This window comes from Scyliorhinus torazame, chromosome 17 (genome assembly GCF_047496885.1).
Source record: "Scyliorhinus torazame isolate Kashiwa2021f chromosome 17, sScyTor2.1, whole genome shotgun sequence".
Classification (NCBI taxonomy): Eukaryota; Metazoa; Chordata; class Chondrichthyes; order Carcharhiniformes; family Scyliorhinidae; genus Scyliorhinus; species Scyliorhinus torazame.
Genome location: NC_092723.1, coordinates 188,139,348 through 188,157,356, shown reverse-complemented (window position 1 = coordinate 188,157,356; position 18,009 = coordinate 188,139,348). Strand labels below are relative to the sequence as shown.

At 43.7% G+C, this 18,009-nt stretch overlaps 1 protein-coding gene across 3 annotated transcripts in view; it reads left to right on the top strand.

Moving 5' to 3' along the window:
• smg1 (SMG1 nonsense mediated mRNA decay associated PI3K related kinase) overlaps window positions 1-18,009 on the top strand; it is a 186,950-nt gene that overhangs the window by 15,869 nt on the left and 153,072 nt on the right. Inside the window, exon 2 of one of the 3 annotated variants that reach the window (XM_072481861.1) lies at window positions 15,608-15,771. The exons of 1 other annotated variant lie outside the window; for it this stretch is intronic. In XM_072481861.1, the coding sequence (XP_072337962.1) occupies window positions 15,608-15,771 (164 nt within the window). Of the gene's footprint in view, window positions 1-15,607; window positions 15,772-18,009 lie in introns of those variants that run through there. One more of the 3 variants, XM_072481862.1, reaches the window with a different exon arrangement.

Here is an 18,009-nt window from a genome sequence, read left to right as displayed (position 1 = left end):
CCGGTGCAGACTCTGCAATGGGCCGAATGGCCTCCTTCTGCACTGTAAATTCCATGATTCTATGAATTGATAGTCTCTTTAATTGCTTTACCTTTAAGGACTTTTGCCATCAGCATTTTTATAGCCAATTTGAAAGTCAACGTGTTTTACAGGTTTTAGTGATTTTACAAAAAATCAGTGGAGAGAAGATTAAAAGCCAAAAACTTTGTTTATTTTTCTAAAAGCTTTCACTTTGAACATTGCTGAAAAGGAATTAAAATGGTCAAGTTAAGCCAAACAGCATCCTACAGTTATTTGCAAAGTTTGTGAATGCCATTTTTTGGAGGTTTTGTCCATCAGGCTGTCACTTGAGCCGGAGATTTTTAAAAACGTTATAATCAAAATTGACGATTTATTGTATCTTGCCCATTAACCTTCTGCTATTGTGGTACATTTAACATTGGCGATTATACATAGGGGAGCAATTGCAACTTTACTTTAGTAAACAATGTGTGGGTGTGTGACCCGAGTTGGCTTTCAAATGATGACTTCAATCTTCAGGGGGCTATCAGTTGGGTAACCGTCAGCGTATTGCTGTCCCTTCTCCAATCATAAGCAGGAATGGTTATTGGCACTTGTAGAATATAAAGGATAATACAAGTCCTGCTGACGGTCTAATTACAGAAAATCAAAATCTTTACCGTCAGTTTCTGTTCGTGTTGAAAATGGATGCACACCTCATTGGTGACCAGGGAATGGTGCTGATAGAATGCAGTGTGTTTGTTAATCTCCAAACATGAATTTTGGTAAGAAAACCACAGGAAACTTTAGGGTGTTTTTTTCTCAAACTCAGAAGGTATTAATTTTTTGGTAGCGTGTTTGTCTGAGAATCATAGAATCCTTACCGTGCTGAAGGAGGCCAATTCAGCCGATCGAGTCTGTACCAACCCTCTAAAAGAGCACCCTACCCAGGCCCACTCCCTTGTAACCCCACCTAACCGTTGGACACTAAGGGGTAATTTATCATGGCCAATCAACCTAACCAGCACCTCTTTGGACTGTGAGAAGAAACCGGAGCACCCAGAGGAAACTCATGCAGAGGATGTCTAGCTTGTCAAGGCTGCAATCGAACCCCGGTCCCTGATGCTGTGAAGCAGTAGTGCTAATCAGTCTGCTGCCCCAGGAAATTGATACAGGAATACATTGGAGGTAATTGGGTTAAAAATGTACTTAAAAGTGCTTTTTTAACTTGGATTGATGCCTTGAAGGTTATGACTTTGGTGAATTAGCCTGTCACTTAGGAATGTACTTCAAATGAGCATCGTATTCAATTCTAGGACTGGGTTGGGGTGGGCTTTGAGGGAGGTATTCCAAAGCAAGGGTATGGTCGTGTAGTGGCTATGTAATCTAGAAAAAGTGAGTTCAAATCCCACCAGTTTAGGAATTTGAGTTGGATTTACAAATAAGTCTGGCGTCAGTAAATGTTACCATGAGGCTGTCTGATTGTCAAGTGGTAAAAATGTAAACTGGTTTAGTCATTTCCTTTGGGGAAAGAAATCTTCCATCGGTACTAAAACATGGTAGTGAACAGTAGATCGCTGTTGCATTTCTTGTAAATTGAATGATATTTCATTTTATAATGTTGGAGATATTGTACTTGAAAGCTTCATGTGTCACTTGCTCACAAGGTAAATTGTGACCAATTCCTTTAGTGCCACATTTCTTTCTCATAAATAATCTGAAGTTAATTCCTGATTGTTTGCACATTACCTGGTGCTATTAAATTTTGATTTCTGACCCAAAAGGAAAAATGACGGTGAAATAACTTTCTAAATATTTGTTGACATTTAGAAATGTCAGATTCTGTCAAGATTTTTTAAACATAGGATTCTATAGGATGTACAGCCAGAAACCGATCATTCAGCTTTACCAGTCCAGGCTAGTGTTTAAGCTCCACTCGAGCATCCTCTCATCTTTCCACATCCAAATCAATCATCATAATCGTCTATCTCCTCCTCCCTCCTATGCTTTTGTAGTTTCCTCATAAACGTAGCTGTACAATTCACTGAACCACTCCCTTTGGTAGCGAGTCCCACATTCCCACCAGTCTTTGGGAGATAAAGTTTCTATTTGAATTTCTTGGGAACCATCATATATTCATGACCTCTGGTTTTGCTCTTCCCCATAAGAGGAAACATTTTCTTGCTATCCACTCTATCAAAACCTTTTAAATTCCTGCACTGTCACCCCTCAACCTTTTCTTTTGAAAAGAGGATATCCAGCTTGTCAAGTGTATATCTGTAATCGCCTTTGTAAATCTTTACGCCTTCTCCAGTGCCTCTCTACTCTTTTCATAATATGGTGGCCACATTGTATTCTAGGTGTCGCCTAACCACGGTGCTCTACTTTTCAATTATATTCTTCTAGAAAAAATAAACTAGTGTTAAGTTTGCTTTTATTATGGGCTTGCTAACCTGTGACGCGCTGCTTAGTGGTTGGTGTATTTGTATCCCAAGATTCTTTATTCCTGTACCCCATCTAAACTTGTACCTTCGAAGTAATAAGTGACCTCACTCTTTGACCAAAATGTACTACCTCACATTATCTATATTACTTCATTTGCCAGTTATTTGCCCATTCTGGAGGTTTATTAATGTCCTATAATTTGTTAGTCATTCTCCGTATTGACTATCTTCTCCAATTTGGTGTCATCAAAAAATTTAGATATTAATGTAAGCTTTGAACAGCAGTGGCCCGAGCACTGATCATTGTGGAACACCACTTCCCACCTCTGCCACTAACTATCCTTTACTCCCACTCTCTGCTTTCCCTATTTTTATCCTCTATTCCCTCTGAAATAAAGATCAACATTCCATTTGCCTTCCTATGACCTGCTGAACTTGCATGTTAACTTTCTGTGATTTATGTAGGAGGACCCCGAAATCAATGTGCTTCAGCTTTCTGCAGTCTTTCTCCATTTAAATAATATCCAGCTGCTTTTTCTCACTCTTTTCAGCGCTCTTCCTACCAAAGTGCATAACTTCTCATTTTCCTGCATTATATTCCATTTGTCAAGTTTTGCCCATTCATTGAACCTGTCTATAATCCCTCTGTACATTCTTTGTGTCATCCTCACCACTTGCCTTCCCACAAACCTCTTTAAATATTTAAAAAGGAAGGGAGAGGCCAAAGTAAACAAAGACCCCTTGGAGAATGAAACTGAGGAAATAATAATAATAATAACAATCTTTATTGTCACAAGTAGGCTTACATTAACACTGCAATGAAGTTACTGTGAAAATCCCCTAGTCGCCACACTCCGGTGCCAAAGTCAATATATGTTGTAAATAATTCTTGCCCCAGTACTGATCCCTGTGGCACTCCACTAGCTACAGGTTGCCATCCTGAAAATGGCCCTCTTATCCCAACTCTCCATCTTCTATTGGTAACCAATCCTCTGCCCATGCTAATATATTGCCCCAACACAGTGGGCTCTTTTTTTTAGATTTAAAGTACCTATATTTTTTCCAAATAAGGGGCAATTTAGTTTGGCCAATCCACCTACCCTGCATATATTTGGGTTGTGGGGGTGAGACTCACGCAGACATGGAGAATGTTCAAACTCCACAAACTCGGGCAGTGATCCGGGGCAGGAAGCAAACTCTGTGCCGAGCGGCAGTGCTAACCACTGCACCACCGTACAACCCCCAATAGGCTCTTTTTAATTAGACTTTTGTGTGGGACCTTACCAACCACTTTTTGAAAATCCAAGTACATTACATCTACTGGTTACCCTTTATCCATGCACCTCAAAGGATTCTAATAAATTTGTCAGGCATGATTTCCCTTTCATGAAGCCATGCTGAATCTGCTTGATTCTATTATGTATTTCTAAATTTTTGAATAAGGGTGTTGCATTGGCAGTTTTCCAATCCTCTGGGATTTTTCCAGAATTTAAGGATTCTTGGAAGATTACTACCAGTGCATCCACACTCTCTCTAGCTACTTTAATACCCCAGGAAGCAACTCATCAGGTTGATGAAACGTAGCCGCCTTTAGCCCCATTAGTTTTCCTCGAACTTTTTCTCTCGTGATTGCTATTGTATTTATTTTAATAATCTTTATTCTTCCACCAATATTTGTTTAACTCCTCTGCCATTTCGTGGATCCCCAATATTATTGTTTCCTCCGGGTGCTCCGGTTTCCTCCCACAAGTCCCGAAAGACGTGTTGTTAGGTGAATTGGACATTCTGAATTCTCCCGAACAGGCGCCGGACTAGGGGATTTTCATAGTAACTTCATTGCAGTGTTAATGTAAGCCTACTTGTGACAAAGATTGTTATTGTTATTTCCCCAGTTTTATTCCCTAAGGGGTCTTTGTTCACTTTGGCCTCTCCCTTTTTAAATATTTGAAATGAAATGAAAATCGCTTATTGTCACAAGTAGGCTTCAAATGAAGTTACTGTGAAAAGCCCCTAGTCGCCACATTCCGGCGCCTGTTCGGGGACGCTGGTAAGCCTTCTTAAAGAAGTTCTTGCTGTCAGTTTATATATTATTTGCTAGTTTACCCTCAAATCTTCTCCGACTTGTGACATTAAAGACTATTTAAAAAAACATGCAGATAAAAGTCACCCATGATTAATGTGCTACCTTTTTTTTTACATGCCTTCATTGTCTCCTGATTTATTCTCTGACCTATAGTAAAGCTACTGTTAGGGAGCCTAAAGACTCACTCCCACCAGTGTCATCGTCCCTTGTTATTTCTTATCTCCACTCATATGGGTTCTACATCTTCTGAACAAATGTCATTTCTTGCTATACCTCTTAATTCCATCTCGTACTACCAAAGCTGCCCCACCACCCTTTCCTTCCTGACTGCCCTTATGAAAAGTCACAAACCCGTGAATATTTAGTTCCACTTTGATCTCCTTGCAACCACATCTCTATAATGGCTATAAGATCATACCCATTAACCTCAATTTGGGCCATTAATTTATTTTGTGTTGAATACGCCATGCATTTAAGTAAAGAGCCATTAATTTTGCCTTTTACCATTAATAATAATCTAATCTAATCATCTTGATTATTTATTATTGTCACAAGTAGGCTTAACGCTGCAATGAGGTTACTGATAAAATACCCTAGTCGCCACATTCCGGCGCCTGTTCGGGTACGTGGAGGGAGCATTCAGAATGTCCAATTCACCTAACAAGCACGTCTTTCGGGACTTGTGGGAGGAAACCGGAGCACCCGGATGAAACCCACGCAGGCACTGGGAGAACGTGCAGACTCCACACACACACAGTGACCCAAGCCGGGAATCGAACCTGGGACCCTGGCACCGTGAAGCAACTGTGCTAACCACTGTGCTGCTGTGCCTTAAGATCTGTTTAAGACACCAGGAAAACGTGCAGACTCTGCACATTATTTCCCTCTTGACTCTATTGCTTTTATCAAATGTTTGTGCACTCTGTCTCTTCCTGTCACACTCTGGGTATCATTACCTAAATAACTAGCTTGCAATTCTGCCTTATCCCATTGCTTTGTAAGCCTAGCTATTCCCTCTCCAGAACCATCCCCACTCTATTTAGTTTAAAGCCGTCTCTGCTTCCATAGTTATGCAGGTTGCAGAACGCTGATCCCAGCATGGTTCAGGTAGAGGCCACCCCAATGGTATATCCCCACTTTCCCCAGCACTGATGCCAGTGCCCCACTGACCGAAACTCACTTCTCCTGCACCAGTCTTTGAGCGACATATTCATCTCTCTCTCTCTGCCAATTTGCTCGTGGTTCAGGTAAAACTCCAGACATTACACCTTGGGGGTTGTGTGTTTAATTTAGTGCCTAGCTCCTCAAACTGTTTTCAGACTCCTGACGGTCTCTCCCCTCGCTGTTTTCAATCTACCTACTCGTCCTGTTTTCAATCTCCGGCGGAGTCTCCACTCGCGCTGGTCTAAATCTCCGGCGGGGTCTCCACTCTCGTTGGTCTCGATCTCCGGCGGGGTCTCCACTCTCGTTGGTCTTGATCTCCGGCGGGGTCTCCACTCGCGTTGGTCTCGATCTCCGGCGGGGTCTCCACTCTCGTTGGTCTCGATCTCCGGCGGGGTCTCCACTCGCGTTGATCTCGATCTCCGGCGGGGTCTCCACTCGCGCTGATCTCGATCTCCGGCGGGGTCTCTACTCGCGCTGATCTCGATCTCCGGCGGGGTCTCCACTCACGTTGGTCTCGATCTCCAGCGGGGTCTCCACTCGCGTTGGTCTCGATCTCCGGCGGGGTCTCCACTTGCGTTGGTCTCAAACAACAACAAAGAACAAAGAAATGTACAGCACAGGAACAGGCCCTTCGGCCCTCCAAGCCCGTGCCGACCATACTGCCCGACTAAACTACAATCTTCTACACTTCCTGGGCCCGTATCCTTCTATTCCCATCCTATTCATATATTTGTCAAGATGCCCCTTAAATGTCACTATCGTCCCTGCTTCCACCACCTCCTCCGGTAGTGAGTTCCAGGCACCCACTACCCTCTGCGTAAAAAACTTGCCTCGTACATCTACTCTAAACTTTGCCCCTCTCACCTTAAACCTATGCCCCCTAGTAATTAACCCCTCTACCCTGGGGAAAAGCCTCTGACTATCCACTCTGTCTATGCCCCTCATAATTTTGTATACCTCTATCAGGTCGCCCCTCAACCTCCTTCGTTCCAGTGAGAACAAACCGAGTTTATTCAACCACTCCTCATAGCTAATGCCCTCCAAACCAGGCAACATTCTGGTAAATCTCTTCTGCACCCTCTCTAAAGCCTCCACATCCTTCTGGTAGTGTGGCGACCAGAATTGAACACTATACTCCAAGTGTGGCCTAACTAAGGTTCTATACAGCTGCAACATGACTTGCCAATTCTTATACTCAATGCCCCGGCCAATGAAGGCAAGCATGCCGTATGCCTTCTTGACTACCTTCTCCACCTGTGTAGCCCCTTTCAGTGATCTGTGGACCTGTACTCCTAGATCTCTTTGACTTTCAATACTCTTGAGGGTTCTACCATTCACTGTATATTCCCTACCTGCATTAGCCCTTCCAAAATGCATTACCTCACATTTGTCCAGGTTAAACTCCATCTGCCATCTCTCCGCCCAAGTCTCCAGACAATCTAAATCCTGCTGTATCCTCAGACAGTCCTCATCGCTATCCGCAATCTCCGGCGGGGTCTCGATCTCCGGCGGGGTCTCCACTCGCGTTGGTCTCAATCTCCGGCGGGGTCTCCACTCGCGCTGGTCTCGATCTCCGGCGCGGTCTCCACTCGCGCTGGTCTCGATCTCCGGCGGGGTCTCCACTCGCGCTGGCCTCGATCTCCGGCGCGGTCTCCACTCGCGCTGGTCTCGATCTCCGGCGGGGTCTCCACTCGCGCTGGTCTCGATCTCCGGCGCGGTCTCCACTCGCGCTGGTCTCGATCTCCGGCGCGGTCTCCACTCGCGCTGATCTCGATCTCCGGCGGGGTCTCCACTCGCGTTGGTCTCTATCTCCGGCGGGGTCTCCACTCGCGCTGGTCTCGATCTCCGGCGGGGTCTCCACTCGCGCTGGTCTCTATCTCTGGCGCGGTCTCCACTCGCGCTGGTCTCGATCTGCGGCGCGGTCTCCACTCGCGCTGATCTCGATCTCCGGCGGGGTCTCCACTCGCGTTGGTCTCTATCTCCGGCGGGGTCTCCACTCGTGCTGGTCTCGATCTCCGGCGGGGTCTCCACTCGCGTTGGTCTCGATCTCCGGCGTGGTCTCCACTCGCGTTGGTCTCTATCTCCGGCGGGGTCTCCACTCGTGCTGGTCTCGATCTCCGGCGGGGTCTCCACTCGTGCTGGTCTCGATCTCCGGCAGGGTCTCCACTTGCGCTGGTCTCGATCTCCGGCGGGGTCTCCACTCGCGTTGGTCTCGATCTCCGGCGGGGTCTCCACTCGCGTTGGTCTCTATCTCCGGCGGGGTCTCCACTCGTGCTGGTCTCGATCTCCGGCGGGGTCTCCACTCGTGCTGGTCTCGATCTCCGGCGGGGTCTCCACTTGCGCTGGTCTCGATCTCCGGCGGGGTCTCCACTCGCGCTGGCCTCGATCTCCGGCGGGGTCTCCACTTGCGCTGGTCTCGATCTCTGGCAGGGTCTCCACTCGTGCTGGTCTAAATCTCCGGCGGGGTCTCCATTCGCGCTGATCTCGATCTCTTACCGTCTCTCCACTTGCACGGATTTCAATCTTTGCAATATCTTTGTTACCTCTTCCCCTAGATTCTTGTAAAGTCCAGCCATCCAGACCAGAGGCTTTATCCTCCGCTTTTTGTTCACTGAAACCCCCTTTTTATTTAAATATATTCCTCAAATTAATTAATCCTCATTCAATACCATGTCCCCCTGGTAAATATCAAAGTGTAACAATTGTTTGACATTTCTGCCATCTCTCATTACCCATGGTTTTCTATCTTTCCCTTGATGGTCCGATTCCCATCACAGCTTTTCTGTTTTTATTAATGTGCCAGTAAAATATTTAACTCTATTGTTTTATTGCTCCATGATTTAATTTCACAGTTCCACTATGCCTTCCTCAATTTTTTAACTTCTCTCCTAATTTCTTTGTATTCTCTGTCCTGCGATCCTCTGCAGTCTACATACTGGATGTCTCTTTCCTAACCCTCAGTTGATCCCTTAGGTCTCCATGGAGTTCCATTGTGTTCAGTTCTTTAGAGGAATATATACTGCAAGCTGAATACTGTTTTAAATGTTTCCCATTGTGGTTCGCCAATATTGTTTCCCCAAGTTAGATTTGCAGCCCTCAAATCTATTTTTCTTCAATTTGTTAATCTAGTTTTCATCATGCATATGTCCTTCTCTCATAGAGTGTTTTATATTATGGAAACTATTGTCTAGATGCATCCTTACTTTTATTTTCCATATCTCCTCTGGTTCATTCTCCATCACTAGATCCAATAATGAATCTTCCCCAGTTGGGCTTTTTACATATTGGGTTGAAAGGAGTCCAGTCCTAATGTAGGAACAATATTAATGAATTTTCTGTGACATTGCATTTGGGTTTTATAGACAACATGGAATACAGGAAGTATTCTTTTGCGACTAGGACAAATCTGAGTCTGTTTCAAGTTTGAGTCCAATTTATTTTAAACTTCGTCCTCATCCAGTTTACTTAAATACTCTTATTAGTGTCATGTTTAAGAACTGGATGTTTAAGCAATGTACCTTTAAGAAAACAGTGATGTCAGAGAGTGGGTGGGGCTGAGGTCAGGTCAGCCATTTTGCAGTTTAGTTTTGCAGGTTTTTAGTTTCAGTTTTGAAAAGAGCTGGATGTGTGTCTGTGTTTTGCAGTGAACTGGATACCTGCCATGAAAGACTATCACTGGATCATTTGGGTGATTTAAACTTATAATAGTGAAGCCTTTAACCTGATGTGATTTTGTTTAAAGGCGTTAAGTCTCTTGGAAGTTTGAAGGAACATTTTAAGGAATTATTTACTGTTACAATATTTTCTGAGTTATCTTTGAAGTAAGGGGTGGTGCAGGCTCGAAGGGCCGAATGGCCTATTCCTATTTTCTATATTTCTATGTGTGGGGAAGTAAAAAAAGAGAAGCCTAAAAAGAAGGGCATGTCCACCGACAACGGCCTATGAAGTTTGTGTTTTTTTCTTGAGAAACGATTTTGTTCGATTCATGTGCAATAACGTAGTGAAATCGTGTCAAAATGAGAAGTTAGTGTAATTCTACATTTGATTATGAATTAGAGAGCTGACCTTCCATTTGGGTGCTTTTCCGTTTCCACGGCTTTCTTTTTAGGCTTCTCTTTTTTTACTTCCCCACACATAGAAACATAGAAAATAGGAGTAGGCCATTTGGCCCTTCGAGCCTGCACCACCATTCGATACGATCATGGCTGATCATGCAATTTAGTATCCACTCTTGCTTTCTCTCCATTTCCCTTTCGCTGCAAGGGCCACGCCCAGCACCCTGTTGAATATTTCCAACAAACTGGCCCCAGCAGCTTTCTGTGGGAGAGAATTCCACAAGTCCACAACTCTCTGAGAGAAGAAGTTCTTCCTCACCTCAGTCCTGATTAGCTTACCCCTTATTCTTAGGCTGTGACCCCTAGTTCTGGACGTCCCCAACATCAGGGACATTCTTCCCGCATCCAGCCTGTCCAGTCCCATCAGGATTTTATATGTTTCTATGAGATCCCCTTTCATTCCTCTAAACTCCAGTGAGTACAAGCCCAGTCGATCCAGTCTTTCTTCATATGTCAGTCCTGCCATCCCGGGAATTAGTCTGGTGAACCTTCGCTGGACACCCTCAACAGCAAGAATGTCCTTCCTCAAACTAGGAGACCAAACCTACACACAATACTCAAGGTGTGGCCTCACCAAGGCCCTTATAACTGCAGCAAGGCATCCCTACTCCTATACTCAAATCCTCTCGCTGTGAAGGCCAGCGTGCCATTAGCTTTCCTCACCGCCTGCTGTACCTGCACGCCAACCTTCAGCGACTGTTCCACCTTCACACCCAGGTCTCGTTACACTTCCCCTTTTCCTAAACTGCCACCATTCAGATAATCTGCCTTCCTGATTTTGCCTCCCAAGTGGATAAAGTTACACAACATCCACTGGTTCACCCTTGTCCACTTTACTGGTCACGTCCTCAAAAAATTCTAGAAGATTTGTCAAGCATGATTTCTTGTGGAGCGAGGCTTCATCACAGTGATGTTGAACTTAATGCAATGAAGTGGATGATATGTGTCAGGACGTTGCTTGTGGGGTGGATGATGCTTTGTGGTTCTGGGTGATCTTGCTGCCGGCAACCTGGTGATTAACATAATGTTTAGGTGGGGATGGGGGTGATGTTGCAATAAATGAGGTGCATGATACTCTGGGAAAATGGCCCTGGGGGCCCATTGTACTCGGAAGGGGGAGGTGTAGCTGGATAAATATCTCTGAACAGGGAACCCAAATAAGTACACCGTGTATGACAATGAGTTTGTGCAGTTATAGATTTGCTGCTTCTGGAGTTGGATATAACAGAGGATGGATGAAATGGGTGCGGTGCGGGGTGAGCAGATTAGATAATGTGGCATTTGTGGGGGAGGATGCAGTGCATGGCAAGCCCATCACACAAGAAGATTGACTTCACTGTGGGGTATAAGAAGCAGACATTGAAATTCAGATTGAGTATTATAAGGAATCCATTGTTGTTAAATTATCAGATTGATTATCTGATGTCTACCACTAGATTAACAGAAAAATCCTCCAATTAAATATGTTTCCCAACGACCACCTCCATCCCCCTCCCTGGCAACAATCTGAGATTGAGTTAGTCTGTTTGCAGCGTTGGTGTCACATTAGATCCTGAGATGAGTTTCCGCCCTCATTAAGACCATCTCTTTCCACATTGCCCAGCTTCACCCCTATCTTGGCTCATTTCCTGATGAAACCCTCCTCCATGCCTTCATTATCCCTTGATTCGACATTTTAAAAGCATTCCTGGCTGCTCCTCCCACATTCTACCTTCTGTAAACTTGGGGTCATCCAAACTCTGCTGCCCATGTCCTAACTTGCAACAAGATTGGTTCTCTTAATACCGTTGTTCTTGCTGCCCCACGTTGGTTCCCGGGCAAGCAACGTCTTGATTTCAAAATTCTCGTTCTTGATTTCAAATTTCTCCATGCCCTTGTCCCTTTGTAGTTCCGTAATTTCCTCAAACCCTCTGATTCTGGCCTTTTGTCCATTCCCGGTCATAATTGCTGCACCTTTGTGACCTTGTCTTAAATTCCCTGGGCGGTAAGCTCTGGAATTGCCTCCCTCTGCCTCTAACTTACTTTCCTCTTTCAACACACTTAAACTTTTGGTCATCGGCCATCTGACCTAATGTCTCTTTTTTGCAGTTTGGTGTCGGACTTTGTTTATAATGTTCCTGTGAAACCCTGTTGGAATGTTTCTGTGTGTTAAAAGGTGCTCAATAAATTATTGTTAATTCTTCATTGAATGGGTGGCATGGTAGCACAGTGGTTAGCACTGTTGCTTCACAGTGCCAGGGACACGGGCGCGATTCCCGGCTTCGGTCACTGTCCGTGCGGAGTCTGCATGTTCTCCCCGTGTCTGCGTGGGTTTCTTCCGGATGCCTCCGTTTCCCCCCACAAGTCCCAAAATACGTGCTTGTTAGGTGAATTGGACATTCTGAATTCTCCCTCAGTGTGCCCAAACAGGCGCCGGAATGTGGCGACTGGGGGCTTTTCACAGTAACTTCATTGCAGTGTTAATGTAAGCCTACTTGTGACAATAATAAAGAAGATATGTCAGCTTTTGTTTGGCAGGCATTTAGGTGTCCGTTTTCAGAAATACTTATGGTACAAAAATAGCAGAGGATAGGCCGGTAAGAGAAGCAGGAAATAACTCTATTTTTGATGTTCATGAGAAAGTGCCAAACTTTGGGTTCAAAGGGGGTAAAATGAGTGGGTTGAAAAAAAAAGCCTATTACTTAAACAAAATTTACCACAAGGAAAAACAACATGTGACGCTGAAATCTTCCCTAGAAATTGAAGATTTTTACATGGTACAAAACCACCAGGAGCTTGCTAGTGTAATTACAGTGTGACAAAGGTAAATAGTTAATACACATTGATTGTGGACACAGGAAGTAAAAGGTTTTGACTGAAGGAAACCGGAAATGTAAGCGGGTGTAATAAATTATATATTAAATGCATAAAATGCACCACAGCGTTTTACAAGTAGGTGCTGCTGAAATTATGTTCTGTTTAAATCTCCTAATCCTACATGTGAAAGCCACTGTTTGCTGCCTATTTAGATTGCTTCGTTGCTGCAAGCGTTCTTCATTTGGTGGCTGTTCTGTTTCACAATTTCCGAATCAAACGTTTTCTGGAAAGACTGATATGAGTAGCGTGAAGATGTCTTTTTGAGACATTTCAAAGCATTTTGATTCTTTGGACTAAATGATAAATTGTGTATTCAAAGTCGGGTAATCGGTGCTTAAGTCAATTTTTAGTTTCTTTTTCCTTGGAGCGCAACACACCGACACTAAGGGAGCCAGCCTAGGTTTCGGACGCTAATAGGGGGAATGCTGATAATCTCAGCCAGGGTTGGGAAGGCAACAGCAAACCTGAAAACCTGTTTAAAGATGGATGGGCTGCTTCTCCCAGTAGAAATTTGCAACACCGTGAAGATTGGCTCTTCAACAGTATTCTTGTATCCTTGTGGGCCTCTTGCTTTTATGCTGCTATTGCCTTCACTTTATTTGATCACTTTATTTGATCACTTCTAGGACTTGAACAAGGGTCTCATGGCAGGGGAGTGTGTGTGGAAAATGACATGAAACAATCAGGACTTTAATTACCGAAGGCAAGGCCTCGAATGAGTGTTGAGGCAGTGTTTTAGGTCATTGCCAAACCACCTGCAGGAAGCTTTTCTCCACCTCAACCTGTTATTGTTCATTTTGCTGAACCTGCTGGGATGAAAATCATTGTACACAATTGAGCATCCCTGTTCCCATTGTATGATTGTGATTCATTCACTGTGTCTCCTTTTGATTTACATTATTTTTATGTTTCTATCACAAATACCAGCCTCCTAATAATAGCTCATTAGAATTTCATTTCTGAATTTTCAGTACTCTTCACTTAATGGATAGGGAGGAATCTGGCACACAAAGGAACCTGGGGTCTCACTCTAGCGTTTGGAATGAGAAGTGATCACATTGAAGCATACAAAACTCTTCCCGTGTTCAACAGGGTAGATGCAGGAAAAATGTTTCCTCTGGATCCAAGGGTCTAAAACAGTGTTTGAATAGGAGGCCATTTAGGACTGAGATGAGGAGGAATTTCATCAACGAGGATAGAGAATCTTTGGATTTGTCTACCCCAGAGGGATGTGGAGGCTTCATCATTGAGTATGCTCAAGACAGAGATTGATACATTACCAGACATTAAAAATATCAAGGTATACGGGGATAGTGCAGGAAAATTATGTTGAGGTAGAAAATCAGTTGAAGGGTACATTAAGCTCGAGGGGGCAAATGGTTTACTCCTATTTCTTATGTTCCTACAAATAGAAAGCCTTTGCACATATGGTAATGGACAGACTTTGTTTGAAATATAGTTCTGGGACGTATAGATATACTTGCATTTCTTGGAGCTGTTGACCTGGTCAATCTCTTGATGAAACTGATTCAATGATTATGGGAAATCTCAAAATCAAGTCCTCCATCCTTCAGAAGCATAGGCAGTAATTGTTCTCAGAATATTTTAAATACACGTACTGTACAATTAGGTATATAAATATTTGGCTACCTTATTTCCAGTACCCTGTTTCTCAACTTTATGAAAACATAAGATGGCAGCTGAAAGGATTTTCAATGTTTTTGGAAAGGGTTAATTGTTGGCTACCTGCTTGATTGGTAGTTTTTGATCCCAATTGTGATCTCATCAAGCTCCCTATCTGCTCAGTTGTGATTAGTTGCTCTTCCATCGGTTGTCGCCATTGTTGTCATCAGTCCCTTGAAATGAGGATGATGTCTGCCGGGCTGCAGGAGTGTGTGTCCTCAGTTGACTCAGGCCAATACTGGAACCACAGACCTTTGGACAAGAATGACAAGAGTTGCCCAAGAAAGGGCGTTCTCAAACTCCGGATTCTGCTCTCTTTCTGCTTTTGGTGCTTCTCAGCTGAGTTAATGCATTCAGTTTCTGACTGCTGCGGCTTGTTGGATATGGCACTGTCACATATACAGATAGGGAGCACTAAGTTTTTTTCACGCACCAGTGTCAATTTCCCCCCTTTCCACTCCGGCCTTGAGTGTCTTTAAAACAGTATTTCTGTCCCTGAGACTGGGTGCCATTCTTGCATTTTCGGCTCAACTTGTGAGAGAAAGCTGCTCTGCTATAAATTGAGAAGTTCCAGTGTTGACTCTACCATTGCTTAAGTGGGTGTTTCTAAAGCCTGGGAGAAGGTCACTGAAAGAGCCCATGTGTATGCCTGCTTTTCAAACGCTTAACTTCTTAACTAACCTTGTTGGGGGAATTTTGTTTCCTTTTCTATAGCTACCAAAGACTTTTTATTCTTCAAAGATCATATGAAATGAATTCTCTAGGGAATTATAAATGTGGACTTTGTTTCAGAACTTTATATAAAGATTGCACCACTAATAAAGAATTGCAGATTGAGATATTTTAAGCACTTCTTTGGCTTTGTTTGCTAAGCAGAGTTGACCAAATCTCAGAAGCAGACAATTTGTGTTTTTAGAATGGAGCAAAGTGCATATCACAATAACCCTTTGAGTGAACAAAAGGATTGTCCCCTCTCTTTGGGCATCTCATCTATTAATATTGAGTCAAACGCACAAATACAATAGAATGGCACACCTCCTCAGAAGGACATTAGTGAAACGGTTAGGTTTTTACAGCAATCTTGCAGCTTTCGCGGGTATTTTCTGTTAGCTCAGAAATTGCCAGGTTTATTGAATTTGGGCTCCGAGATTATTACCATGAAGGAATTTGAACTCCCTGCCTCTTGGTTGTATGTTCAGTATCATAACCACAACACTACCATTTATATTTTTTACTTTATTGTATGATGTTTCACTTTTTAGGATTGACAGTGCAACAGCCGATCAAGACAGTTTAAAGTATTCTTTGGCCAGAGACCGGGGCAATTCTGCCTCTTACGGATTGCATTCTGCCAGTTCCGCCAATGTCTCTCGGTATAGACACGATGATATTCGAATCCTCACTGGATTTCAAAATGAAGAAGGGGGTAAGACTAGATTAAAGCCTTAATTATTTTCAACTCCACATTCCTATGCTGCATCATTCATTTGATTTTCAATATTTCCTTCTAATGTAGACTAGGGTTGGGTATTTTTTCCCAATAGATCATGATCCTTCTAATGAGTGAACATGCATTTAATTCCACAATGAGTAAATAGATTAATTGTTAGTCTCATTAGGGTTCTGAATGTGGAAACACTGCATTCTAGTTTTTTTTAGTGACAGCTGTGGCTCACTTGCTGGCACTCTGAATCCTGGGTTCAAGTCTCAATCCAGAACTGGAGTACAACAATCAAAGCTGAACTCCAGTGTAGTGCTGAGAGAGCGCTGCACTGTCAGAGGTAGACTTTCCGATAAGGCATTAACTCAAGGCTCTGAATGTCCTATTGGGTGGATGTAAAGAGCCCATAGCACTGCCTCAAAGAAGATTTATTCCTGATGGCCTGACCAATATATAACCCGAAATCAACCTTGTTGAAGCAGATTAGCTGATCATTATCGCCTTGTTGTTTCTGGGAGCTTGCTGCGTTCAATTTTCAACGTTACACAGTAACTAAGTTGGTCTAAAGTGCTTTGGGACATGTGATTTTGAACGGCACAATAGAGATGTAGATCTTTTTAAAACCTGCTTGGCTGTTGCTTTATGGTTCGTTTGCATTTTGCATGCTCTGGTTAAATATTTGTGCAAGGACAGTTATTGCTGAAAAATTAGTGACTTCAAGTTCACATACTTTCATGAGAATGGAACTCATTGAACATGAATTAGCAATGTTATTCTAATCTTTGTTACATAATTTCATGTCAGACTTGTAGGCCCAAATATATATTTATTAAAAAATTATTTGGGGGATAAGAGCCACTGCCCTTGGTTGACTGCCCTTGGTTGCCCTGAAGGAAGCGTTGCCCCGCTGCGTGACTTGCCAGGTCACTTCAGAGGGAAGTTAAGCATCTGTTACACTGGTGTGGGACTGCAGTCACATAGAGCAGATCAATTAAGGATGGCAGGTTTCCTTTCCTGAAATGCACTGGGCAATTCCAGTTCTGGCTCCTTGAGCACTTTAATCACTCCATCATCAGTGGCCATGCCTGTAGCTGCAGCTCTGGAATTCCCTCCTCGTACGTTTCCGCCTCTCTTTTTTCTCTTTTAAAATTCTCCAAAATTTGTCCTCTTGGGTCAAGCCTCTGGTGATCAGCCCTGATATCTCCTTATCTGGCTTGATGTCAAATTATGTTTCATAATGTTCCTGCGATTAACCTTCAGATATTTGACTGTTAAAAGTGCTATATTAATACAAGTTACTGTTGGTTATACATCAGTCCTTGCAGTTTGAAATGGCAGTGATAGCTATGCCATTCTGCAGGGTGTGTGTGTAAAACTTGGACAGAGATATTCTGTAAGTCCTTAGCATGCAGCCTCAATAAGGATGTACTGCACCTGACATAGAGACTAGCTCCATCATGGCAGTCTGTTAACTTTAGTGCCTCATTTGGTGAGGTTACAGCTGGAGTACTGTGTGCAATTCTGGTCACCACACAGGAAGGATATGCTTGCACTGGAGGGGGTGCAGAGCCGATTCACTTCACTGAGATTGCCTGGGATATGAAGAGAGGTTGGTTAAGCTTGGGTTGTTTTCACTGGAGCAGAGTAGACTGAGGGGCGATCTGATGGAGGTGTGCAAGATTCTGAGGGGCATGGGCAGGATGGATAGGGAGCAGCTGTTCCCCTTAGTTGAAGGGTTGATTATGAGGAGACAAAGTTCAAGGTGATGGGCAGGAGGTTTAGGGGTGATTTGAGGAAAAACCTTTTTACCCAGAGGGTGGAATGCGCTGCCTGGGAGGGTGGTAAAGACGGGATGCCTCACATCCTTTAAAATGTACCTGGATGAGCGCTTGTCATATCATAACATTCAAGGCTATGAGCCAAGTGCTGACAAATGGGATTAGGTGTTTTTCATGCGTCGGTGCAGACTCGATGGGCCGAAGGGCCTCTTCTGCAATGGATTATTCTGTGATTTGCTAACATGTCAAGTAGATGATACTTGTCACTGTGATCACTTTGTTCGCTGCCACCTGCTAAGCAACTTGGGACATCTCTTGTAGCAGGCTGCCTGCCCTGGGCTGGCAACCCTCTTTTGCTGCTCTTAATTAGGACCTTGACGATTCCAACTGAATATAGAGGGTACTTGTGCCTTTGGCTAGTGATTCTATTCTCTGTAGACCATCA